Raw genomic sequence first — 25831 nt, forward strand, 5'->3', positions numbered from 1 at the left:
GGAGTTGCTGAGCTTGTTGGTAAAATCTTTTAGCGTGCTTTCAGCACAAGCAATATGATGAGTGGTTCCAAATCTACTGGTATATTCCCATTAGATCTGGGTGTTTTCACAAAAGATGACTTCCTGGGATCATACGTAACTGACCATCACAAAGCTCTATGCCAGATACAACTATGCGGAATTCTCTCCCTTGTACCTCAGAAACGACTGCAAATCAGACACCCTTAGGATCACAATTAAATTCTTTAAATTCACAATCGCTTGGTAATTTTCCACATGAATCATCAGAAGGTTCTACCCGTCCATCGAATCCTGTGGGACAGGTGACGCATGAAAAACCAATCCCAGTTTCTCTAGTGGAAATTCAACCGTATTCCAAAGCTGCTCCAAGAAAGTCTAGCAATGAAGAAGAAAAGAGGGAAGAACACAGATAATCACAAACACGCCAGAAAAGGAGATTAGAATGAGAAAAGACAAACAAATTAATGCAAGAGAAGCAAAATCAGTGAGGTCAAGAAAAAGTTGCAAGAAAGTTTTACAGAGTGATTCAGAGGATGAAGATTTAGAGCCTGAGAATTTTAAAGACAGCAGTGATGAGAGTGATGACATAGTAGCTGATATTTTGAGAGATTTAGATGATTTGAAGGAACAGGAGATATTTAAAATGAATAACTGCATTGTTGGTGAATTCGTGTTGGTTCAATTTTTGAAAAAGAAAGACAATCCTGATTATTTTGTTGCAGAAGTAGTTGGCTGTGACTCTGAATTTTATGAACATCAAGTGAAATATTTGAAATGTATCAAGGAAACTAATAAATTCATTTACAGGGTGAAGGGAATTTTTGATGTTAGTGAATCTGATATAGTAATGAAACTACCAAAACCAATCCAATTTGGCTTATCACGAAGACAGAATGAGCAGCTTGTTCTTGAGGTTAATTTTTGTAGCAGTAAATATATCAAGTGAGGGTTCATGACTTCAATTGCGAATTTATTGTTTTATGCTTAGTTTCAGAGGTACTTGGTACTTAATGGTTTAAGCAACATATATCCTCGTGAACACCCTATTCCTCTCACTATCTGGATAATGACCAATGTTCAACGGTACATGAAGGTGTATTCAAAGGTACATAACCAATTGTTCTAAATAATTCTTTTTGTAGCTAATAGGAAATGTGTGGTCCAGTGTAAGAACTGATGTAAGGTTTAATTAAAAACATGTTAATCTTACATAGGGAGTAATAAAAAATGAAAAAAATAAATATGATTTATTTTAAAAAATTACAGAAGTGTTCAAAGGTACAACAGTCTCCCGTACACTTTGCTTGTATTTTGGTAATGGGAGGGTTTACTTTTAATACTGCTCATGTGAAATGCTCCACTTCCGTAAAATTGGTTTCATTTATGCTTTACTCTCAATTTTCAAGGACCTTTTCCTTGCCTGCGTTCCGTATTGCATTTTCTTCATTTCTATGATGCCTTACTGCTTGCATTTCTATTTCTGAACAGTTGTAGTCATTGTATCAGTTCACTTTAGGCATTATAACCAGATCATCTCTTCATGCAGACAATTAGTGATGCGAATTCCAATGCCTCTGCTGACACTGGTGTGCACAGTGCCAGTGCCAAACGCGTCACCGCGCCAAAACACCGGTGCCATGACACTATTGGACTCGTGTAAGAACGTTTATTCTTCATTTATTGACAAAAAAAAAAAAAGGGAACTACACATAGATATACCATGATTTGTATTGATATTTACGTGCAAAATACTTCAAAATAACCCTTAAATAGGTTTTCCATTCACATTCAAGAGCAGTAATTTTTTTTTTTTTTTTTTTTTTTCACTTCATTAGCTGACAGTCTGTTTTGTCTGTTAGTCAAAATTTACATGCAAAATACTAGAAAATAACCCTCAAATAAATTTTCCAGTTCTGTTCAAGAATAGTATTTTTTTCACTTTGTTCGCTGACAGTGTGTGAAAATTTGACCAGCTTTCAAAAACATGCCTTCGGCAGGCGCGGATGTTGCTACAACTCGCAACTTCTGGGCAGCTAAATAGTAAATGTTCGGATAATGAAGCTTTCATCCCAACCACCATTTTATTTTAACAGATCTAGCTATTAAGGGGTCTTTCAGGTACGATGAAGCATATGCCGTTTTAAACATGTTATCATCGATTTGAATGATCTACAAGATTTACAAATATCTCATACTTCTATGTACTGGTTTTTATCATCTGGAGTGAAATAGCTCCACAAAGGGCTAGATTTTCGTCTATCTGCCATTAACACAAAATTCAAGACAATCGATAATATAACGAAAGAAAAAAATGCATAGCGTGCCACGGTCCGGCAGCACTTGGAAGGACGGAGTGACCAGTAGGTACCGTAAAAGTGATCTGTCCTGCCACTGACCTGAGAAGCACTGGCCTGTACATGCCGTGCAGTTGGCACGAGGCAGTCACGTTACCACACACAATAGTGCTTCGTTCGGCAACAGTGCCCGCCATACTGTTCGATGTACTCGTGGGAAAACAGATTTGATTGATGTGTGTTCTTGTCCTTACTAACGGTATAAATAAGGTCAATATTCACGTCACAAACCTTTTTATTCTTGTAAACGTTTCACAGATTTATTTTTGTGGCAGGGCCACTGGCACTGGTTTATTTTAAAACATGGCACCGTGCCTACTATGCGTCTCTGGTACTGGTGTCAAAGCACGGTGCCAGTGCCTTCCTTACATCACTACAGACAATCATCGCTTTGGTTGCCAGCTATTTACAGTACATTGTACTCTGTTTTTGTCAGTTCTTACCCATCAGTAATATGTTATAATGTCTCTCTATCTAGAAAACATTGCATTATTTCTGCAAAGTTTCCACAATCTGGCAATATAGTAATGGCACAGTGCCAATGTAGTCGCATCATTCATAGACCAATATCAATAAATAGAATAAACAAACATACACACTCATCTAGAAGAAACCTAACTCTTACGCTTAGTGAGAATTCTCCTCCTCCTCCTCCTCCTCCTCCTCCTCCCTCTTCTTGGGTCGACGCTGTGACCGAGGAGCTCCCAGCCAGCCTGGAGGGCATACCGGCTTTTCCATGTATTGTTTTCTTTGTCTGCTTTCCCTGTGCATTTCTGAAAGGTGCAGCGAGACTGTTCCATCTCTAGCCACATTACAAATTTTGCTGTATTGTAGTTCATTCCATGTTAAGAAAACAGTATTGCTCTTATGTCAACAGGGTTGCCATATCGAACGGCTGTGCTCAACACCATCACAGGAAAACGGCAGCACCTAAATTTGTGAAATTCATTATTTAAGTTCAAGATAAAAAGTGGAAGAATCTAAGCTGCAAGTTATTTTAATGAACTAAAGGGTACAGGGTGTTGACAGGGGCTATTTTTGGTTTGTATAGAATCGGAGGTAAACTATGGCAGATAACAAACCTCAGCATTGAAGTGTAAGGCAAATTGGGGGAGAAAAATAGAAAAATAATTTTTTATGGGCTCAAGGGGTGAGGGATGCATTTACTTGCATTTAATAAATTTCCTCAGGCAACACGGGGTACTACTCTGCAGTCGTATCGCTTACAAAACCAGTAGTAAAAATTAAATGCGGTTGTGAAAAAGTTAGTTAAATTAAAATGTGCTTAAGAAGAAAGAACAGCTAAATAACAAAAGCAAGCACAAATAAAACACACAATTATTTTTATCAATACAAGTTATGCCATGGCGTATTGCTGCACACCACAACACCGAAATCTTCAGTAATAACTTGTATACAGTATGAAAATAATAGAACACACACAAATACTCTGCAATATACACCCAACTCTCACTCAACACAAGACAAGTATGAACTGATTTAAAGCCTAAAACACAAACATGCAACAAATAAATACTCTACATGACAACACGATTCTTATGCCAGAGTAACAGAGAAGGAAAATGAAGGATGGCAACAAAGCGATGGCCGTGAGCTTGCATGTGGGATATAGTGGGTTCGAACCCACTGTCGGCAGCCCTGAAGATGGTTTTCCGTTGTTTCCCATTTTCACACCAGGGAAATGCTGGGGCTGTACCCTAATTAAGGCCACGACCAATTCCTTCCCACTCCTAGGCCTTTCCTCTCCCATCGTTGCCATAAGACCTATCTATGTCGGTGCGACGTAAAGCAAAATAGGATTTAAAAAATTCCTTCCATTAATTGTGGGCGGGAGCCAGATAGCCTTAAGTGAGATTTACGGCTTCATGGTGTCAAGGCTCTTCCTATATTATCACTCTCCCATACCACTGTCAAGGGTCATGTAACCACAAGCGAAAATAAGAGTATATCTGAGTGAAAATCAATAAAATCTGTAATTTTAAAAACTATCAGCACAATTATCCGCACTGCCATACAGTTTGCATCCGCCAAGACACTAACTTTTCTGGTCTGTGGATATTATGATTATTTATCGATATGGCCACCTGTGGGCCATGTTTACACAATCTTCCTTTTGTCACGCAGACTGATACCCTTCTCTTTACACTCTCGGCAAAGATTTCTGAGTCTTTGAATTCTTCTTGCTTGCTCTTCCACCGATATGTTCGGTGGCTTCGCATATTGCTCTTCAGACACATCCTTCATTCCCGTAACCTTCTTCCCGAATGATGTCCTTTCCTTTATGTCCTCCTCCTTGATACCTATTTCTGCCAAGTCATTGTGCATCTGTGTAAGCCATCTCGGTTGTTTTTCCACTTTTCCTGGAGAAGAAGTATCCTGTTGGCCAATCTCTCAGGGTTCATTCTTTTGATATGCCCATAAAACATCACTCTCCTTTTCCTCATCACAGTCATGATTCTTTCTACTGTTTTGTAGAGCTCCAATCAATCTTAACCAGAATGTGTTTGGGTCACTCATCGACTTTCTTGGGCCTGAGATTTTTCATAAGAATCTTTTTCAAGGACTGGGTCAGCCATCCTCGTCAAGGTTTCTGCTCCATAAAACCACTGTGCAGTAAAGTTTTAACTTGGCCTGAATTGAGAAGGACTTGGATTTATAGGTGTCATATAATATATAATGGCGTATGGCCTCCGGAGAGGCCTGGTGCAGGTCTTTTTCTCGTAGACGGCCTATTAGGCGACCTGCATGTCTGTCAAGATGAGGGCCCTACCTAGGATGATTTCTAATGTCGAATACGCCACATTTACCCAGCCCCCGAGCCATTGGAATTAACCAATTAAGGTTAAAATCCCCGACCCGGCCGGGAATCGAACCCGGGACCCTCTGAACCAAACGCCAGTACGCTGACCATGCAGCCAATGAGTCGGACATAGGTGTCATGACATAGTCTGAATGCCAACTCCATCCTTCTCACCCTCTCCCTTAATCCCTCCTTTTCATTTCCGTTGGGGGTGAGTATTTCTCCCAGGTATTTAAATTTTTTCACACACTGAATATCCCCATACAGTGTAACAAGTCTGTCTGTGTCGCCATTTTTTTATAGAATCCGTGAATGCTGTTTTTTCGAAAGTGATACTTAACCCTGTTTTGACTGCAACATTTCATAGTTCTTAAACTTGTTTCTTGACTTTGTGACGGTTGTTTGTAATAAGAATGACATCTGCGAAGGCAAGCCAGTCCAACATCATCGCATTTTTTCCATATCCTGTCTTTACCCCATTCTTCATTCCATTTTCAGTCATTCTCAACCTCCACTCCCTAATAACTTTTTCTAAAATGCAATCAAAGAGCAGTCCGTCTCCTTGCCTCAAACCCGTTTTTATCTCAAACAGATTTAAGAGTTCGTCCATAAATTTGACTTAAGAAAAGGGCGTTTGTAATAGATTGTCGAATTATGGCCAGAAATTTCTCATCCACTCCAAACTCCTGCAGAACGCTCATGAGCATTCCATGATCTATGGAATCATATGCCTTTTTGAAATCAATGAAGGTTATGATTGTCCTCTTCTGATTTGTCATTGATCTTATATTTATAAGTCATTTTAGGATATAAATCTGCTTAGCGCTTGAACTCCCTTTTCTGAACCAGGCCTGGTATTCACCAGTTTGTTTATCCAGATGTGTTTCAAGCCTCCGCTGCAATGCTTTAGGTAAGATTTTGTATGCTATAGGAAGAAGGGAGATACCTCTGTAGTTGTTGACGTTAGTTTGGTGTCCTTTTTTGTGTAAGTTATGAATGAGTGCATTCTTCCAAACACTTGGTATTTCTTCTTTTTCCCAAATAAAAGCAAATAATTCCTCTAGTTTTTCACTATATTTTCACCTGCAAATTTGAATAACTCTGCAGTAATTGAATCTTTCCTAGGAGCTTGATTGTTTTTAAGTTGCTTAATGATGTCCCTAATTTCTTCCTTATTTGGTGGTAATGAATACTTCAACTTGAATTGAGGCTCTCCAAACAGCAATCCATCTTCAGGAGGTTCACAGTTCAGAAGATTCTGGAAATAGTTGGCCAGATACTTGCAATTCTTCTTATCACCAATAATGAGTTTCCCTTGTTTGCTTTTAAAACTTAGATTACCAGGGGAGAATTTTTTGATTTTGTTTTTAAACCTTCTGTAGAAATCTCTTGTGTTGTTTCTCTTGAAATCTTCTTCTATGTTGTGCATCTGTTCTTCCTCGTACTTTCTTTTCGTATTCCGAAGAATTTTTGCTGTGTGTTTCTGTTGTTCTTTGAAGTCTTTGAAATTCCTGTGATTAATACACCATTTATTCCACGCTTTAGACCTTTTCATTAAGGCTACTTCACAATCGTCATTCCACCACGGATGTTCCTTCTTTTTGGCAATCATTCTAGTCTTTTCAGCTGCTTCTTGAATCCTCCTTGCCATTTCGTCCCAATTCGAAGATTCCAAAACCTCAAGCTCTCGTTGATAGTTCTCGACAATCTCTTGTTTTATTTGGGGTTCATCAGTTCAATATTTCTTGATCTTGGGTGAAGGTCTTTTGAAGGACTTTGGAATAAACCTTATCTCGACTATAACAAGGTGTGGTCAGAATCTATGTTTGCACCTTTTTGCACTTTAATGTTCAAAATCTCTGCCGGGTTCGATGTGGCTACATGGTCTATTTGGAACTCCAGAAATGGGATTTGGTGATTGCCATGTCATGAATTTCTTAATTTCTTTCTTGAATTGGGCGGACATTAACTTGAGGTTGAATGCGTCATGCACTTCAATATGCCTTTCCCCATTTCTATTGGTTCTTATATGCCCAGGATAACTGCCAACTATTTTCCTGTATTTTCTTTCCTTGCCAACTTGAGCTTTAAAATCACCCATTAATATTTTAATCATATGTTCCAGAGTGTCCAACAACTCTTTCCAGGAGAGACCAACTTTATATGGATTTTTCTTGTTCTCCTCATTTTATTATTATTATTATTATTATTATTATTATTATTATTATTATTATTATTATTATCATCATCATCATTTCCCTTTATCCAGCTGTAGCCGGGTAGGGGCAAATATGGTTCCTCTCCACTTTCTTCGGTCTTTCCACCACTCCTCCTCCAACACTGTGTCCCAGTCCAGGTTTCTTTCTATAATGCTGCGTTGGATGGTATCCTTCCATCTCAGTCGTGGTCGTCCACGGCCTCTCCTTCCTTGGATTTGCATTTCCATCACCTTTTTTGGCATTCTTTCGTCGCTCATTCGCTTTATGTGCCCAAACCATCTTAGTCGGCTCTTCTCTATTCTATCATTCATTTTTTCCACTCCAATTTCTTCCCGGATTTTCTCGTTCCTTATTTTGTCTCGTCTACTCTTCTGTATCATACTCCTCAAGAATTTCATTTCGGCTGCCTGTATTCGACTCTCATCCTTCTTTGTCATTGTCCAAGTTTCTGCTCCGTAAGTTGTTATGGGTACGTAATACATCTTGTACACAGTATCCTTTGCTTCCATTGGCACATCTTTGTCCCATAACATATTTCTTACACTATGATAGAAACAACTTCCAGCTTGAATCCTTTTACTAATCTCAGCATCCAGTCGAGCATTCTCCATTAATTCACTCCCCAGGTATTTAAACGTTTCCACTACTTCCAGGGGCTTGTCTGCAAGTCTAATCTGACCTTTCCCTTCTTTCTCCCCTCTCGTCATAACAAGAGTTTTACTCTTTTCTACACTTATTTTCAATCCACATTCTTCAATCTTCCCATTCACCACATTCAACTGTTCTTGAACCTTCCTGTCGTCTTCTCCCCAAATCACAATATCATCTGCAAATAACATCATGTTCATTTCTCTTCCTCTATATGCTGCTTTTGCTGTTCTCATGATGTCATCCATTACTATTGTAAACAGGATTGGTGATAGAACACTTCCCTGTCTCAGCCCACCAGTCATTTTGAACCAACTTGTCCTGCCAACCTGTGTTTGCACGCAACTACAACATTCCTTATACAATGCCATGATCATTTTTATTAATCCCTGTCCAATTCCTTTTTGCACCAGACTGTCCCAAACTTTCGTCCTAGGGACACTGTCATATGCCTTTTCAATATCAATGAATGTCATCACCATATCATTCCCGTACTCCCAATGCTTTTCCATTAGTTGTCTCATAATGAAAATGGGCTCTATTGTTGATCTTCCACTTCTGAAACCAAACTGATTTTCCTGTATCTGCTTCTCAACCCTCAACCTTATTCTACTTTCCAGTATTCTTTCCATTATCTTAGCAACATGGGATATTAGAGTAATTCCCCTGTAGTTCTTCAAAACTTTCTTATCACCTTTCTTGAAAATTAGGATGATTATTCCTTTTTTCCAATCGTCAGGGACCTCCTTATTCTCCCAGACATTCCTGAGAACCCGATATGTCCACTGCAGGCCTACAGCTCCAGCTGCCTTTATCATCTCCACTGAAATTTCATCTATTCCAGCAGCTTTTCCATTCTTCATCTTTCTCACTGCCATTTCAATTTCATTCATTGTAATTTCTTTATCCATTTCTTCGTCAACTAATTGTCTTTCCTGGTCGTCCATTGAATGACTGTCATCCGTTCTTATGTTCAGCAGCTTCTGAAAATACTCTCTCCATCTATTTCTTATTTCTTCCGGCTTTGTTAAAATTATGCCACCTTCATCCTTCACAAATCTGGTGTTTACTTGATCTCTCTTTTTGTTTCTTAAGATACCATACAGTAATTTCTTGCTGCCCTGCGTATCATCTCTCAATTTCTGTGTGAATAAGGCCCAGCTTTTCCTCTTTTCTTCCTCCACTACTTTCTTGGCCAAATTCTTTGCCTCCACATATTTTCTTCTACTTTCTTCAGTCTTAGATGTTTTCCATGCCTTCCATGCCATTTTCTTTTCCTTCACTTCAATCTTTACCCTATCATTCCACCAGTGTGTTTCTTTGTCTTTCACATTTCCTGATGTTCTACCACACACCTTTTCTGCACATCCAACTAGTGCTTCCTTAAATCTTTTCCATTCCTCTTCAACACTCCCCACCTCTGTCCTGGGTACCAAGGGTATTATTTCCCTTTGAAACTCCTCTTGTACGCTTTTCTCCCTCAACCTCCATACTTTAATTCCCTTCTCTCTTCTTAATTGGGGTTTTTCAATCTTTCCAACTTTCAATTTTCCTATCACAACTCTATGATCTCCACCAAAGGCTTCTTCAGGCATGGCTGTTACATCTACAAGGTTCTTCCGGTGTTCTTTCTCTACGATTATATAATCAATCATGGTCTTTGTTCGTCTGTCTCCCCAGCCATACCTTGTAATCTTCTGACTGTTCTTCTTCCTAAACCAGGTGTTTCCAACAATCATTTGATTCCTCATGCAAAAATTATTGTATTTGCCTTTATTTGTAGTGGCAACAATATGACTTGTTTTCCTCTCTTACACTTAACCACACTTCATTAACAGTGTACATCTGAGAAATAATATTCAGAATCTCATCTTATTCAGAAGCTTATCTTAAAACTACCATTACAAACTAGAAACAAAATATGAAACAAGATAACATAAGCATAAACAAAACATAAATATTCTTAGTCATATCTTAAAACTGTCGTTACAAATTAGAAGTTGAATGATACAAAATAATAAGCACAGTAAACATACATTCACACACACATTCACTCTACTAGATTCATTCTGCCTGGGGGCACATATCAAGGAGATGCTCAGGGCAAGACGATTTAGAGGAATGAAGGATTTTTTGGCTGTAATGTTGTGGGGGAGAGAATTCCATATCCTAGCTCCATTCACAACAAAGGAACCGCTAAATGCTTTGATGTATGCTTGCTATGTAAGCTGCCTGCATTTACATCAAGCCAGCCCGGCCGCACTGGGCTAGCCTCAACGGTCGCCCAGCTGAGCACCTCTGTCCTACATCATGAAATTATGTTTTTGTAACTTAAAAGCTAATATACCACCCATTGTCATTATCAGTTTCAGGAACTATTCAGAACCATACAATTTTGCATTCTAAGCTCTCTATCAGATGGCAAAGAAGATGCAGCATCTGAAAGACAAAATATTCTAAGAAATAATCATTATCTGTAAAGGGCAGTCAAATGAAAATGTGTCACGTGCCAAAAAGCACAGCAAAACATCTTGTTTCTTTATGAATAATTAAGGCAGTTACCACACACAATTTTTTATGAAATGTTTTATTTCAAGACACATTTCAGAGTCTTGGCTCCATCTTCAGGTGGTAAAAATATTAAACTATTCAATTTAAAAGTAGGGGTTACGTGTAGAGTCCTGCACGTATGAGAGTATTAAACGAGAATATCCCATACTACTTATCCTCACAATTCAGTTTCCTATCCTCTTTCCACCAACATAACACATGCTCCGGTAGTACACTTGCTATCCCTCTCAGCACGGTGTTTCAAGATGTGGTTTTTCTTTGAATGGTCGAAACTGATTTGAGCTTCCGGTCTGCGGTGAAAACTGGAATTATATTGTACTTCCTAATGAAATGAAATGGCGTATGGCTTTTAGTGCCAGGAGTGTCTGAGGACAAGTTTGGCTCGCCAGATGCTGGTCTTTTGATCTAACGCCTGTAGGCAATCTGCGCATCGTGATGGGGATGAAACGATGAAGATGACGCATACACCCAGCCCCCGTCTCAGCGAATTTAACCAATTATTTTTAAAATTCCCGACCCTGCCGGGAATTGAACCCGGGACCCCTGTTACCAAAGGCCAGCACGCTAACCATTTAGCCATGGAGCCGGACTGTACTTCCTAAGAATGCGCCCTATTCCGTCAGTTACACGTGCCATGTAAGGTGGCACCAGGTGTGTATGAAGTTCCATGTGGTTGTGGTTGCTCATATATTGGCATGACAAAAAGGCTTATTAGCACCAGGGTGAAAGAACACGTCAGGTTGGTAAGGAATGCCAATCTTTCATTCTCCACGGAGAATGTCATAAGCCAGTCTGCCATAGCAGAACACTTCTACAGTACAGAGCATGAAATCCTGTTTGAATAGGTGAAGGTCGTCGCGTCTGTAAAAGACTTCTATGCTTGACTTCTAAGGTAAACTATAGAGATAGAACTACGCCCAAATAACATCAATAGGAAAGACGGCTTCAAGTTATCAAATACATGGAGACCTGTGCTGCAGAAATACATGCATAACACCTCCACGGCACAGCTGGACGCACTCAAGAAACTGTAGACAGAGGGCGGTGAATCAGTAACCTTCTTCCCAACCACCACAGCACAGTGCGACAATCCTGGAGGCCATGGATAGTACGGTCATGACTTCCACGTTCCTTCGAAGAATTTCTTTGCTCACTGTCGGAGGCAGAACTTAAATTGCCGTGATGAAGGCCAGTGCAATTTGGCGGAAAGCTCGGCTTTATTAAATAAATATATATAGTGGCTTTAATCCAGTTAGCCTATACATTTATTTCTTTACGTTAATACCATCTTCTTCTTTACATTGTACTCATTTTAATTTATAGTTCATTATTAGTCATACCTTTGCCTTTTATAAACTTCTTTGGATTCCTGCTGCAGCCAGTGTCTATTGATTTTGCAGTCAAATAAGAATTACAAAAGTATGTCATGTAATCATCATTTCACTGTTCTAGGTTCTTAATGAGGCTGTAGGAGCACTCATGTGGCATACAATTATCCTAACAAAAGAAGATCTCGAAAAATTCAAAGCTCTGAGAATCATCGTCCGCATCGGCAGCGGAGTTGACAACATAGACGTTAAGGTAAGGTTCTGTATAGCGTGTACACAAAAAGATTATTTAAAAAAAAAATATATAAGGTGTGTTTTTCAGTAGGAACAAAACTAGTAACGATATTCCCAAAAACTTTTTTTCCACTCTGTACACATTAAGCTATTTTTCTACATAGTTCCCTCCTTTGTTTAAACATTTATCATAGCGTTCTACTAATGTATTTATGCCCATGTCATGGAACTCAGCTGCCTGTGAAAACAACCCATCTTCAACTGTTGTTTTCTCTTCTTCATCAGTGTCAAACCGCTAACCAGTGAGAAACCCCTTTCAGGAAGCAGAACAGGTGGTGATCACTCAGTGTGTGGTACAGCCTTTATGGTGGGTGGTCCATTTGCTCCCATCCAGAGGATCTATTTAACTCTTGAGTTTGAGCAGCAGAATAAGGTTGTGCATTGTCATGCAGCAACAAAACTCCAGATGATGGTGGGCCATGTTGCATATTCTGTATGGCATGCTGAAGGTTCCTCAAGGTTGCGCAGTATGCAGCTTCTTTTATTGTTGTCATTGTGGCATAAATTTAACTTAACTGAACGCATCACCTATCCCAAAACACAGTTGTCATAATCTTGCATTTGAAATTGTCTGTTTGCTTTCACTTAACACAAAAAGAACAAAAAAAACAGAAGAAACTTGTATTCGGTAACTCTTGATGTTTTCAGGTATGAGTGTATTAGGATTTTTGTTAAGGTGGTGTTAAGATATGAACATCATTTTGTGGGTTGAGTGTTTGAATTTAATGGGTATTACTATCAATCTCATTAGTCTCACATGTATGAGATGGTTATTGGCTCTGGGATCATATTTGATTTACAGTTTGCTTTAAGTCATTTCTGTCTTAAGTAGTGTCTTAAGGAAATGTAACCAATGATAACGGTGATAATGAAAGATTTCGGCTTGTATTCAATAAAGACAAGGTTTCCATTCACTGTCAAAGCCTAAAATGTGCATGCAACATGCACTGTCGAAATGTGCAAAAACATGCTTAGTGAAATGAAAAGTTGCACTAAATATGGACTATCAAAACTACTTTTCTGGTAGCACATTGAACAGTTAATAGCATTTCCAAATTTACTGCAGTTAAATTCATACGTTTGTTCAAAATGTTTGTGTTGACAGAAAATAATCCTTCCTGTTGCAAGAAATGATATGCAAAAACTTAAAAGATCAGATTTCAGTCAATGTCAGGTTAAATTTTTCATTACAACCATTAGGTACACTCTTGCCATTTAGCATTTTCTTAAGTGAACACCTGAATCAATCACAGTCTAGCCTCATATTCCAGGAACATTTGAAAGTCCTCCACAATTGCCAATGAATCAGGAAGTGGCAGACCCATGGCTTCTAACTTTGTTATGACTGTCAGCAATTATCCTAGGACTAGCTGATGTACCTGTGCTTTGCTATGGAATTCTACATTGTATACGGCATTCTAGTGTACATGTTGAGAGCAAGATTGTATTAAATTGCATAGCTCTTAACTTTACCCAAGAAACTCGACGGGGAATTCACCAAACATATTTTCTCATATGAAGACTGATTCAGGGAGTTTTCACTGTAATGGTAGACCCGGTGGCATACCATCAGTCACAATTTGGAGAGTTTTCATTGTAATGGTAGACACTCGCTCTCCACCTGCCTTTTTACATCCTCAAAAAGAATGTCTTAGTGGTTTTCCCAACTGAAATGAACCTGCATTACAATGACGTCAGTAGGAATGGCATGATTAAAAGCAATGCTTTCATATGGGATACTCGATCAAATGAAACACCACATATTTTCCCACTTTTAACAAACAGGACTACACTGCCGATCTAACAGTCCAAAGTTCCAGAGCTTGAATGAACAAGCTGCAGACAGCAGTGATTCGTGAACACTCTTCTTCGTCTTTTTTCGGTGGGGAGAGGGTCGAATAGTGGAGACTCCCAGGGCAAAAAATAAACTCTTTTACTAATCTGTTTCCTAGGAGTATCTGATGAGTCCGAAAATATCAGTTCACTACACTGGCGGTGGAAAAATCTATCTGACTCGGAGGCAAATTTTTCCTCGAAGCCAGAGGAGAAACCCCCTCTTCACTGATAATCTGGATTAAAATGAATGTAGAATTTAATAAAAGTGAAGAGGAAGAAGCTTTTCTTAAGAAACAACTCTTTTCAGGGTTGAATTTTGAGTTATTTAGTGAATTGTTCTGCTATAATTTGGAATAGGCCTAAATTGTTATTCTAGACCAGGCCATACTACTACTACTACTACTACTACTACTACTACTACTACTACTACTACTACTACTACTACTACTACTACCATGTCAGCCTCTGCCTTAAGTATGCACACTGCTCATTCAAAACAGCGCACCAGACTACGGCTCGAATAACTGGAATACTATGAAGAACCAGTTTGTTACGTACCAGCTGTATCAGAAAATGTATGAACTAGAAAAATGGCATCCTAAAGAAGAATATTTAGTCAGGCTATTATACTCAGTACGCAGCAGTAATCCCATCTATCGGAGTTGAGATGCAGCATAGGAGACAAATAACATCACAACAAACAATGGTCATTGTAATGTTATTGTTGATCAATGTTATGCGCTTTCGATATTGTAGGCCTTCACATTTAGTTTTCTTCCGACTCTGAAATACAACTCATCATAGTCGGTACGGTAGAACTGAATAAAACTTAAAATGATCGGAAATTGTATTCTCTGTAACTTTTGTAATGTAGTACTTTTCGATAGGACAAAAAACACAGGTAATTAAAAATTAAATTTTAGGCGCCTTCCCCTAAACTGCAATTTCATCCAGGGTGAATAATATGGTTTATAGCTTTGACTGTAGTTTCTTATTCGCCGACTCTATATACCGATTTTCATTAAATTCTGTTAACCCATTTTCTCGCGACTCGGCGTTGATATAGACTAGGCGACAAAAATGCAAATACATGAATATCTGTGTTATCCTAGCCAGTACGGTAAAAATGTATGACATAAATGGTCGGAAATTTAATTCTATATAACTTTAGTTATGTAGTATTTATCGTATGACCACTAATAATATAAATATTTGAGAATTAAATTTTAGGCCTTCCCCTAAACTACCATTTCATTCAGCGTGAATAAAATGATTTATAGCCTAGATTGTAGTAGCTCATTCTCGGACTTTGTATACCAGTTTTCAGTGAGATAGGACCAATAATGACGTAAATATTTAAGAATTAAATTTTAGGCATTTCCCTAACTACCATTTCACTCAGCGTGATTCCCCTAAACTGCCCTTTCTCTCAGCGTGAATAAGATTATTTATGTCCTAGATTGTAGTGACATATTTCCTGACTTAACATACTGATTTTCATTAAATTCTCTTCAGCAGTTTTCTCGTGATGCATGTACATACATACTGACAGACAGACAGATAGACGGACAGACAGAAATTAAAAAGTGTATTTTTTTTTGCTACGGTGGACACGACCATTACAGAAATTCCATCCTTTTAAAATTCTGAGCAATGTACAGACAAAACTCTTATTTTATATATATATATATATATAGATGGTTGTGGTGGAAGCCAGATCTTTTTGCACATTTCTGCTCCTGAATGCTGCTTATGTATCTTTTATGTTGACTACATCATCAACAGGAAAACTGCTATCAACCTAAACAACCTAAACACAACAAATATTACTGATAAAAATTGAATAATATTTAATTGATTATAATCTAGTAAAAGAGGAATTTGGTTCCATACAGGTTCATGCAGAGCTTCTGGTAGTTAGATAACTGTTTAGTAATGTTTCAATTTAGCATCATTCCCTTTCTTTATTTAACCCGCGAGTGGTCGCTAGCCGAAATGTAACGCGAGTGGTTGCGCGTGAGATTTTCTCTCACATTAAAATAAATATGACACTTTTAACAGTTTTTTGGGGCGTAAGGCTGAAATTTACTACTGAAATGAAATGCAAGTTCTACCTTATATATTTTAGATAAAAATGAAATGATTAGGTGTGTGTGTGTGTGTGTGTGTGAGAGAGAGAGAGAGAGAGAGAGAGAGAGAGAGAGAGAGAGAGAGAGAGAGAGAGAGAGAGAGAGAGAGAGAGAGAGGTGTTTGCTTTTAGCGTCGGGAGTGTCCGAGGACAAGTTTGGCTCGCCAGATGTAGGTCTTTTGATTTGCCTCCCATAGGTGACCTTGATGAGGATGAAATGATGATGAAGACGACACGTACACCCAGCTCCCGTGTCAGCGAAATTAACCAATTAAGGCTTAAATTCCAGACCCCGCCGGAAATCGAACCCGGGACTCCTGTGACCAAAGGCCAGCACGCTAACCATTTAGCCATGGAGCCGGACATGATTAGCTGTTTATTAAAGACACAAATTACTACTTAAAATAACACATGCAATGTACATAAAAATAATTTCCGTCCTGAAGTTGTAAAAAATAAAATCTAACACATATATTATATCTAGTAATATTTACGTACAAAGCAAAGTTCCTGAACACAATGGCATTTTCAAAAACAAGGAGTACTCATAATACAAACTCTAACGCGTACAACAGGAGTAAGTTTCCCACTCCACTTCAAAATAACACCAACACCATTAGTCGCGCGATGAGAGAAACTCGCGCACGGACATATAGGAACCTTTGTTCTGACTATGGTAGGGGGTGCTTACCCTTCAAATATGAATAGCTCTACTGACGACAGTTACAAACTCAGCTAGAAGAGGGAACAGTCACCTACCTTTCATCACTGTGAAGTAATATCACAATAAAAAATCATGTGAGAGAAAATCTCATATAGCGACCACTCGCGGGTTAATATTTAATATTTCAATAATCTTGCTGAGACCATCAGTATATCCTACAAAGACTTTATATTTCCAAATACTCCTATCCTTGATGTGCAGTTACTTTATCATAGCATTTCCAAAGACTTTTTTACCCTTAACTTTCATCGATTATATAGATGACTCTACCAGTCTGTACTTCTTAACCCTTTATAGGGCAGGAATTTTTTTGTTGCTTACGAGTATATTTTTATGTTTCTCTTCATCCTGAGTTGCAAACGAATAGGTTAGGACAGTTTTTAAGGCAAATTGCTCCTAAATTTGTTATATATGAATAAAAACAGGCTGGTTAAATATTTAGCCACCATCCATTCTGACCCACAACTTTCTGTACGTGGATGGTGGCTACTTATTTAGCCACCATCATTACATGAAGTCACAACTTTCTTTCATTGGCAGGAACTTTTAAACAACACCGTAGGACAAATACAAATAGTCATTACAAATTTGAATGAACCTTGATGACAGACTAGGAAAATTTTCAGGATCATCTTGTATGTCAATGTCATCAGTATCCATGGGATCAGCTGATTCAATTTCTGACACGTTATTGTGCAATTCAGAATCATTGCTGCGTTTAGAACAAGTAGATGTATCCATCGCCCGAGTTCTGTATGCAACAGAATCTTCAGCATCACTATCCCCACCTTCATCAGAGTCGTATGCTTGATCTGCTGAAACAGCGTCTAGTAAGTCGAATAGCTCGTCTGCCGACATGTTATTTACGTCCACGTATTTCGCCATGACGTATCTTGAAACACAGATAAGAAAATACGGTTTTGACAGATGTTTTCTGGCAGCTGGACGCTGTTAAGTTTAATAGCATAAACATAGGCCTAGGCCTACAGTTAAAAGTGAGGTTATGTTTCATTACTTGCCAACTCAGATAAAGGCGATAATATTATCTGAGCCGATAATTTCCCATACTAAAGTCGCACATTGGTTACATATATGTTTATTTCTACATGCATTTCTACCTCACACTGTTCTATAACTGTTTCTTTTATAATGTAAAATAATTAGTTGGAAACCGTAGTATTGTTTGGCGTAACGTCAACAAAACAACTTCATAAAATAATGTACTTGTGAAGAGATCTGCTTACCGTTGGCCGAATAGACTGTCTGAATATCAACTGAAGACACTGATATAGCCACAACTAGCAATTCAAATTGTGTTTGTTAGAAAAACATTGAATTCTCTCCAATACGGTATAACCACATTTTCCCATGGAGCCTCAATGGATGGTGGCAATATCATTAACCACCTCGATTGTATTGCAATCCCAATTGCTTGCACGGCCTTCATAATCTTCTTTGTGGCTTACTATTTAGCCACTATCCGTTCAGACATGTGGCTCATGGCTATAAGACCATATTCATTGCAATTTGTTAACAATATGGACCTTTATGTGGGGTGGCTAAGTATTTCGCCACCAAAAGGGGTCAAAACATATCTAATGAATTGTCACCAAGTAAACACATTATCTTCATCTACATAAATTCAACAACATTAACTGACCTGATAAGCCTTTGTCTGGGTAAGACCGCATTTCCTTAATGAGCAAGTGCTCGTATCTATTATATCGGACCATTCATATAGTCTTTTCTCAAATTGTGAAGTTTCATGTAAGTTACAATTATTCAGTTATATTCAAAATGACGCTGGAATTATAATAAAGAAATATCTATTTCTCCATGTATATTGACTCTAAATAGAGATGTTAATTGAAAGTAAAGACAGATGATAATTGAAAGAGATTCTTCTCATCTGAAGCAAAGCAAACTCCTATGACATCTATGAAGTTCGTATACTACATTCTTTGCTCACACATTCCGTTAAATTTAGCAGCACATGACTGTATCATTTGCTTCCTGGTTCAAAAAATGTTTCATATACATCTCACTGTGGAATTCCTGCAACTTGAAAGAAATACCATTTCATTCTTATTACATTCTCATATACACTATGTGATCAAAAGTACCTATTAATTGCTCTGCATGTGTCCCCCAGGTGGTGCTAAGCGAGCAATAGCGACATAAGGTGATTGAATTGAATGACATAATGTATCAAACTTTTGGAAATAATGGTTCTTTTCAGAACCACTCAGCAATAGACATTGGATCTTCAGTCCATATTTTCCAACTAAATATTGAAGGCTTAAGTCGTGCCAAGTGTGGAATATCTTAGAAAACCAGCTGAATAACCTCGGCATTGATATCGTCAACATTCAAGAGGCGCACACAACAGATGAACAGGACTTTGATAGAAGAGGACGAATATTGGGCTATACCCTAGTCGACACTATCCACCATCAGCAGTATGGAATTGCCACCTATGCCAAATCCAGTCTTACAGGAGTTCGGGTTGTTGAGTCTAGTGTGAAGGATCTCATTTTCTCTATAGTAATACAGGTTAATAACGTAACAGTTGTTAACGTGTATAATCCTCCTAGCATCAGATGGCCTCCTTTCATTTGTCCAACCTTCAGCCATCCCTGCATTTACACTGGAGATTTTAACAGCCATCATACTAACTGGCGATATAACACAGTTGATGAAGATGGTGAGGCATTAACTCAGTGGGCTGAAATATCCGATCTGCACCTAGTTTTTGATGCGAAAGACAAGGGCACTTTCAATTCTGCTCACTGGAGAAGAGACTACAACCCTGACCTAACATTTGTGTCCAAGGATTGCTTTGTTCAACCTCTCAGTATTACACGTACAATATTGTCGATTTTCCCAAAGAGCCAGCATCGACCAGTCCTGTTGGAAGCAGGTATGAAGATATCTCTGAGTACCTTTACCCAGGTGGAATTTTAATCGTGCAAACTGGGATAAATTCTCTTTAAAATCTTGATCAAAAGCTGTGTGATACAAATCTAGAACCAACTGCTAGTAACTATGATGACTTTGTCAGCTTAGTCATTTCAGCTGCCAAATTGAACATTCCGAGAGGTTTCAGAAAATATGTGCCCAGTTTGAATCCAGAAAGTGAGGCCCCTGTATGAAGAATATCAAACAACAGGCAGCCATGAAATAGGTTCACAGCTTCTACGGTCATTAGGCAAGAATAGGAGAGAAAAGTGGGAAGCAACAGTGAAAGACATGGACTTTGCAAAATCGAACAGAAAAGCTTGGAGAGTCTTAAATCGACTTACTGGAAAACATTACTCTAAAAAGCAGTGCACTAACTTGAGCCCAAATGCCATTGCAAATAGAATGGTTGAAGTCACCCAAGCCAAGAGAGATAAATGCCATACGAAAACTGTGAAACGTAAGCTCACCAAGCTCAAACCAGTTCACCAGGAAGTTGAAGCTGCTATCAAAATGCTGAAAACCGGTAAGGCTGTTGGCCGTGATAATATCTTAAATGAATTATTTCGAAATATGGGTCAACATAGCATAAAGTGGATCACTTCTCTTTTTACTTACATCCTTCAGACTAACAACCTGCCGAAGCAGTTCAAAAGGTCAAAGGTGATCGCCCTTCTTAAACCTGGAAAGTCGGAGCAGAGACCTGAAAACTACCACCCAATAGCACTTCTCATTTACACTTATAAACTCTTGGAACGAGTCCTCCTCACTAGGATAGCACCACTCATTGACGCTGTAATTCCCCCAGAGCAGGCTGGTTTCGGAAGAAATCGTAGCTGCACTGATCAACTTTTGTCTCTTATCACTCACATCGAGGCAGGCTTCCAAAAGAAGTTAAAATCAACAGCTGTCTTTAATGATCTGACAAGTGCATATGATACTGTCTGGCGACATGGACTAATTTTTAAAGTGCTACAAGTAATTCCCTGCTTGGAAATTGCAAGCCTAATTTCCAACATGCTCTGTGAGTGAGAGTTTGTAGTATTACTAGGGGATTCTAAAAGTCGCAAAAGAAAATTAAATAACGGTCTGCCACAGGGATCAGTATTGGCCCCAGTTCTCTTCAACCTCTACATCCATGACTTACCACCAACCACAGCTACTAAGTTCATGTATGCAGACGACATTGCACTGGTAGCTCAAAGCAGAAATTTTGAGGATGGAGAAGGCATTCTTTCAGCAGACTTGGTCAAAATGGCAACATTTCAAGTCTTGGCCTTTGATCCCAAGTGCTTCTAAGACCAAGGTTTCATGTTTTCATCTCAGCAACCAACTCGCAAACTATGAGCCATCTGTCTTATTTCTTGGTGAAAAACTAAAGTACAACCCATTCCCGAAATATCTAAGAGTCACACTGGACAGAACTCTGAGCTATAAAGAACATCTCGCCAAGCTTTCTCACAAAATCACTACAAGGAATAACATCCAGCATGAGCTTTGTGGCAGTTCCTGGGGAGCCTCGGCTGACTGCTTACGATTAACGGGTATCAGTCTTGTCTACTCTGCAGCGGAATACTGTGCCCCGGTATGGCTGGAAAGTGAACATGTGCATAAAGTGGATACTAAGCTGAATGATACCATGCGCTGCATAACTGGTACTGTAAAGTCAACACCTCGCCACTGGTTACCCGTACTTAGTTATATCCCACCACCCCACCTGAGAAGAAAGGAAGTTCTACTTACAGAAGCAAAGAAGATCTGGTCATCTCCCGCATTACCAGTTCACCAGGAATTTTGTTACCCATTGCCACGACGACTTCGATCCAGGAGACTAGCAAATATACTCACCGGCCGGCTCTTGATGGATAATTTTAATCTAAACGAGAGCTGGCAGGATGAATGGTCAATTTCAACATCTGGAACAAATGCTCATGACCTAATTCCAACCCAGAAAATGAAGGGATTCGACCTCCCAAGAAAATTATGGTGTCGCCTCAACAGACTGAGAACTGGGCATGGACGCTGCAATTTCTTATGCCATAAGTGAGTTTGGATGGATTCTCCAATGTGTGAATGCAGTGAAGAGGAGCAGACCATGGACCATATCATCCTGCGCTGCCCTCTTCATGCCTACTCAGGAAGCCCCAGCAACCTGTTTCATCTTTCAGAAAGTGCTGTAGACTGGATTAATAATATATTGACAGGGCGGATCAAACAATCACCCGTTGTACATTATTGTTATTACGAGTCAATACGGACCAATTAAGGACCGATATGGTCAAGTTTACTTTAAGGTTAAGTTAATATTCCACTTTTATAATACCAAAAGTTTATTGTCTAATTATTTAAACAACATTATTTAAAATATGTCGGGACATGTTTAGTCTAACTTGTAGACATCACCAGCCGTAAAATATTCAAGAAAAAGCACAAAAAAAATTTTTTGGTATTGTTAAGGTGGAATATTGACTTAACCTTAAAGTATACTTACGACAATACGTACTTTACAATGACATTTATTTTATGTAATGGTCAAGTTTGTCGGCTTGAGTAGATCCTGATGCAGTTTGGAATTCCTGTGTAATGGTCTGGATAGATGCCTACGTATTACACTTGACGATCCTATTCAACTGTCGGCAGTCAGTCAACAGACAAGGTCGGCCTGTACGCTTCCGTGCTGTACATGTCCCTTCACGTTTCCACTTCACTATCACATCAGAAACAGTGGACCTAGGGATGTTTAGTAGTGTGGAAATCTTGTGTACAGACTTCTGACACAAGTGACACCCAATCACCTGACCATGTTCGAAGTCCGTGAGTTCCGTGGAGCGCCCCATTCTGCTCTCTCACGATGTTGAATGACTTCTGAGGTCGCTGCTATGGAGTACCTGGCAGTAGGTGGCAGCACAATGCATCTGAGGTGAAGAACGTATGTTTTGGGGGTGTCCGGATACTTTTGATCTCGTAGTGTATATCAGTGTCTGGAATAAAGGAATCTTCCAGCCATTTCTGTCAGATTTATGCGTGATCAATACTTCTAGGCCTCTTTTTAAAAATCTATTTGTCCATGTACATATTTACAACCAATAGTTCCTTATTTTATTCCTTCACAACATTGAGCTACCTTCATATGACAATCTGTTTTGAATCATTTTTAACAATTTCCTTGCAACAAAATAACAAACTAAATATATATAAAAGTTATAGCATTTGCATTGATCATTGAGGATTAAATTCTGGTTAGTTTCTGCCTTGCATGATATTCTTTACTATCAGTATTACACATTTTTCTTATAGTTCTGTCTAGTTAAAAATGGCAGCCATCTTACTGGGCCTACAGGCATAAGATGAAAGGTTTCTGTACCATACTGCTGTTTGTCAGCTGGCAGAATTGCTGCTATTTTGAGTCTGCAAATGAACCTTCTGCTACAGAACTACCTTCTCAAATTCCCTGAACCGGTCATAAATCTGTCTGGTTAACATAGCTCTAGATACAGCAACAGCATCCAAAGTCGGAGTTCTCTGGGGAAGAAATAAGCCGACTGGAGGTTTGGAAAACCCCCTAATACCCTTCACCACAGAAGATTAAATATAAACCAGACTTCGATTTCCGTCCACTTGGTGTAGAGGAATGTGAAATTATATTGCAGTTTCCAAATGGCACGATAGGTCCCAAGAAAACAAACGAATAAGAATGATAAAAGTCGTGAAGTATGGCAGAATGCGGTGACTGGTTGAACAGTAAAATCACTTAAGTTAAAACACAGTACTGTACATTCTCTATTCACATAAAATTAACTTAAGACATCCACTATGCACGGACTTCTCTTTTCAAAAATAAAGGAAACAAAGAAAGACCACATGGTGCAACAGCCCTGAAGGTCCATGGCCTACCAAGCGACCGCTGCTGAGCCCGAAGGCCTGCAGATTACGAGGTGCCATGTGGTCAGCACTACGAATCCTCTCAGCTGTCAGTTTTGGCTTTCTAGACTGGGGTCGCAATCTCACTGTCATATAACTCGATTGCAATCTCGTAGGTGCGGCGGACCTCAAACCATCCCTCAGGTCTCCAAGTAAAAATCCCTGACCTGGCTGGCAACCGAACCCGGGGCCTACAGGTTAGAGGTAGGGATATTATCCCTGCACGACGACACCAGTTCATTGTTTTTGAGAATCCCTAATAGTATTTCCCTAACATCCTTCAGGAAGGTTGTGGAACTTAAGGCCATAATTACATAAGCGAATACTGATGAAGGCGACTAAAAACTCGTCTCGTACTTAAAACAACAGCATAGTATCAAACTATCTAAATAATAGTCACTTCTTTCATTGCAAAAACACTGCATCAGTCTGAACGTTATTTCACTTCAGAAACACACTGCATTGTAATGAAGCTGATTGACAATTGATGAGTGTTTACCAATCATCCTGCAAACAAAGCAATTCATGCCATAAACTTGTTGTATTCACCACTAGTTGGTGTTGAAATCATACTACCCATTCTTCCTTCTGGAAGGACGTCGAGATTATGTTAGTTAAAGTTTTCATAGCGGATTTCTATGTCATAAACTATTTTCTGTAGGTTTTTATTCCACAAGCAGACAGTAGCTCATCATATTAACTGATGTATATATTATAAGGCAATAACTTACGTTCTGCGTCTGAATTCATCTGAGACTCGTACTGTCAGGTATGTTGTAACATTATTATTATTATTATTATTATTATTATTATTATTATTATTATTATTATTATTATTATTATTATTATTATTATTATTATTATTATTATTATCTTTTTTTTTTCTTTCTGTAGTTCGCAGAGGAATAGGAAGTGTCTGAGTTAAATGGCTGGACAAGGGCTTACTTAGAGCCACTTTTAGCATAACAAATTTGGAAATTTTCTTTGCTTTCTTAAAATTGAGAAATAAAACATCTGATAGAATAACATGGAACAATTGCAAGGTTAATAACGAGCTCATCATCTCTAACAATCTCTTTGACTTAGAAGTCCTAAATCAGGTACAAGAAACTTGAGTTAATTACCTAGTCGTTATATTACAGTATATGGAAAAGAGCATAATTGCTCCTGACAGGTATAATATTTTGAAAGAGCAAGGTTTGCTCTGAGCAGGTGCACTTCACACAGGAGTTTGAACTCCAAAATACAAGAGTCTAGCCTCAAAGAGGAAATCAGTTTCTGACGATACACTTAAAATTACACTAGGCAACCCATCAGGTGACCCCACCTCTAAGTATTCATACATGGTTGCCCTGTATTGGGCTTATCATTTGCTCAACAAAGGAAACTAGGCATAGAATCTCAAGGATAATTTAATAAAACCACTCATTCAATACTTTCCATGTTTAATGTGGTTTGAATCTACATGAATTTATGTAGACTTATCAGGTCAAGTACATGTTTCACCCATTATTTGGGCATCTTCAACATGTAGACAACCTTTAGGTCAAGGTTTGGGACATTTTAAATCATAAATAGTATACGAAAGTTAATAATCTCTTAAGACTAACATGCCAGGATAATAATTTAAAAAATCTGAACAAAACATGACTGTGAGTAACATAAATTTATGGTGTTTAAACACAATTAAAACTTGTCGGTCCTATTCTATCTAACATGTACCTGACGTGATAAGTCTACATAAATTCATGTAGATTCAAACCACATTAAACGTGGAAAGTATTGAATATGTGGTTTTATTAAATTATCCTTGAGATTCTATGCCTAGCGTCATCTTCAATACGGAACAATAATGAGAGTTGTTACTTGCAATAAAGGAAACTAGCACGAAGAAACTGTTACCTTATGAAAACAGAGGCATAATTACCATACCACACAGCCTTAAGAGCAAAAAGATAAGGTTGCACATAACCAGCCATTAACAAAAGGCAAGGAGGCAAAACACCAG

At 38.6% G+C, this 25831-nt stretch overlaps 1 protein-coding gene across 2 annotated transcripts in view; it reads left to right on the forward strand.

The window, feature by feature from the left end:
• The window catches only part of CtBP (C-terminal binding protein), a 381638-nt gene that overhangs the window by 221098 nt on the left and 134709 nt on the right, over positions 1 to 25831 (forward strand). For both annotated transcript variants that reach the window (XM_067151426.2, XM_067151427.2), the window contains exon 3: positions 12087 to 12215. In XM_067151426.2, the coding sequence (XP_067007527.1) occupies positions 12087 to 12215 (129 nt within the window). The remainder of the gene's footprint in view (positions 1 to 12086; positions 12216 to 25831) is intronic.

This window comes from Anabrus simplex, chromosome 7 (assembly GCF_040414725.1).
Source record: "Anabrus simplex isolate iqAnaSimp1 chromosome 7, ASM4041472v1, whole genome shotgun sequence".
Taxonomy (NCBI): Eukaryota; Metazoa; Arthropoda; class Insecta; order Orthoptera; family Tettigoniidae; genus Anabrus; species Anabrus simplex.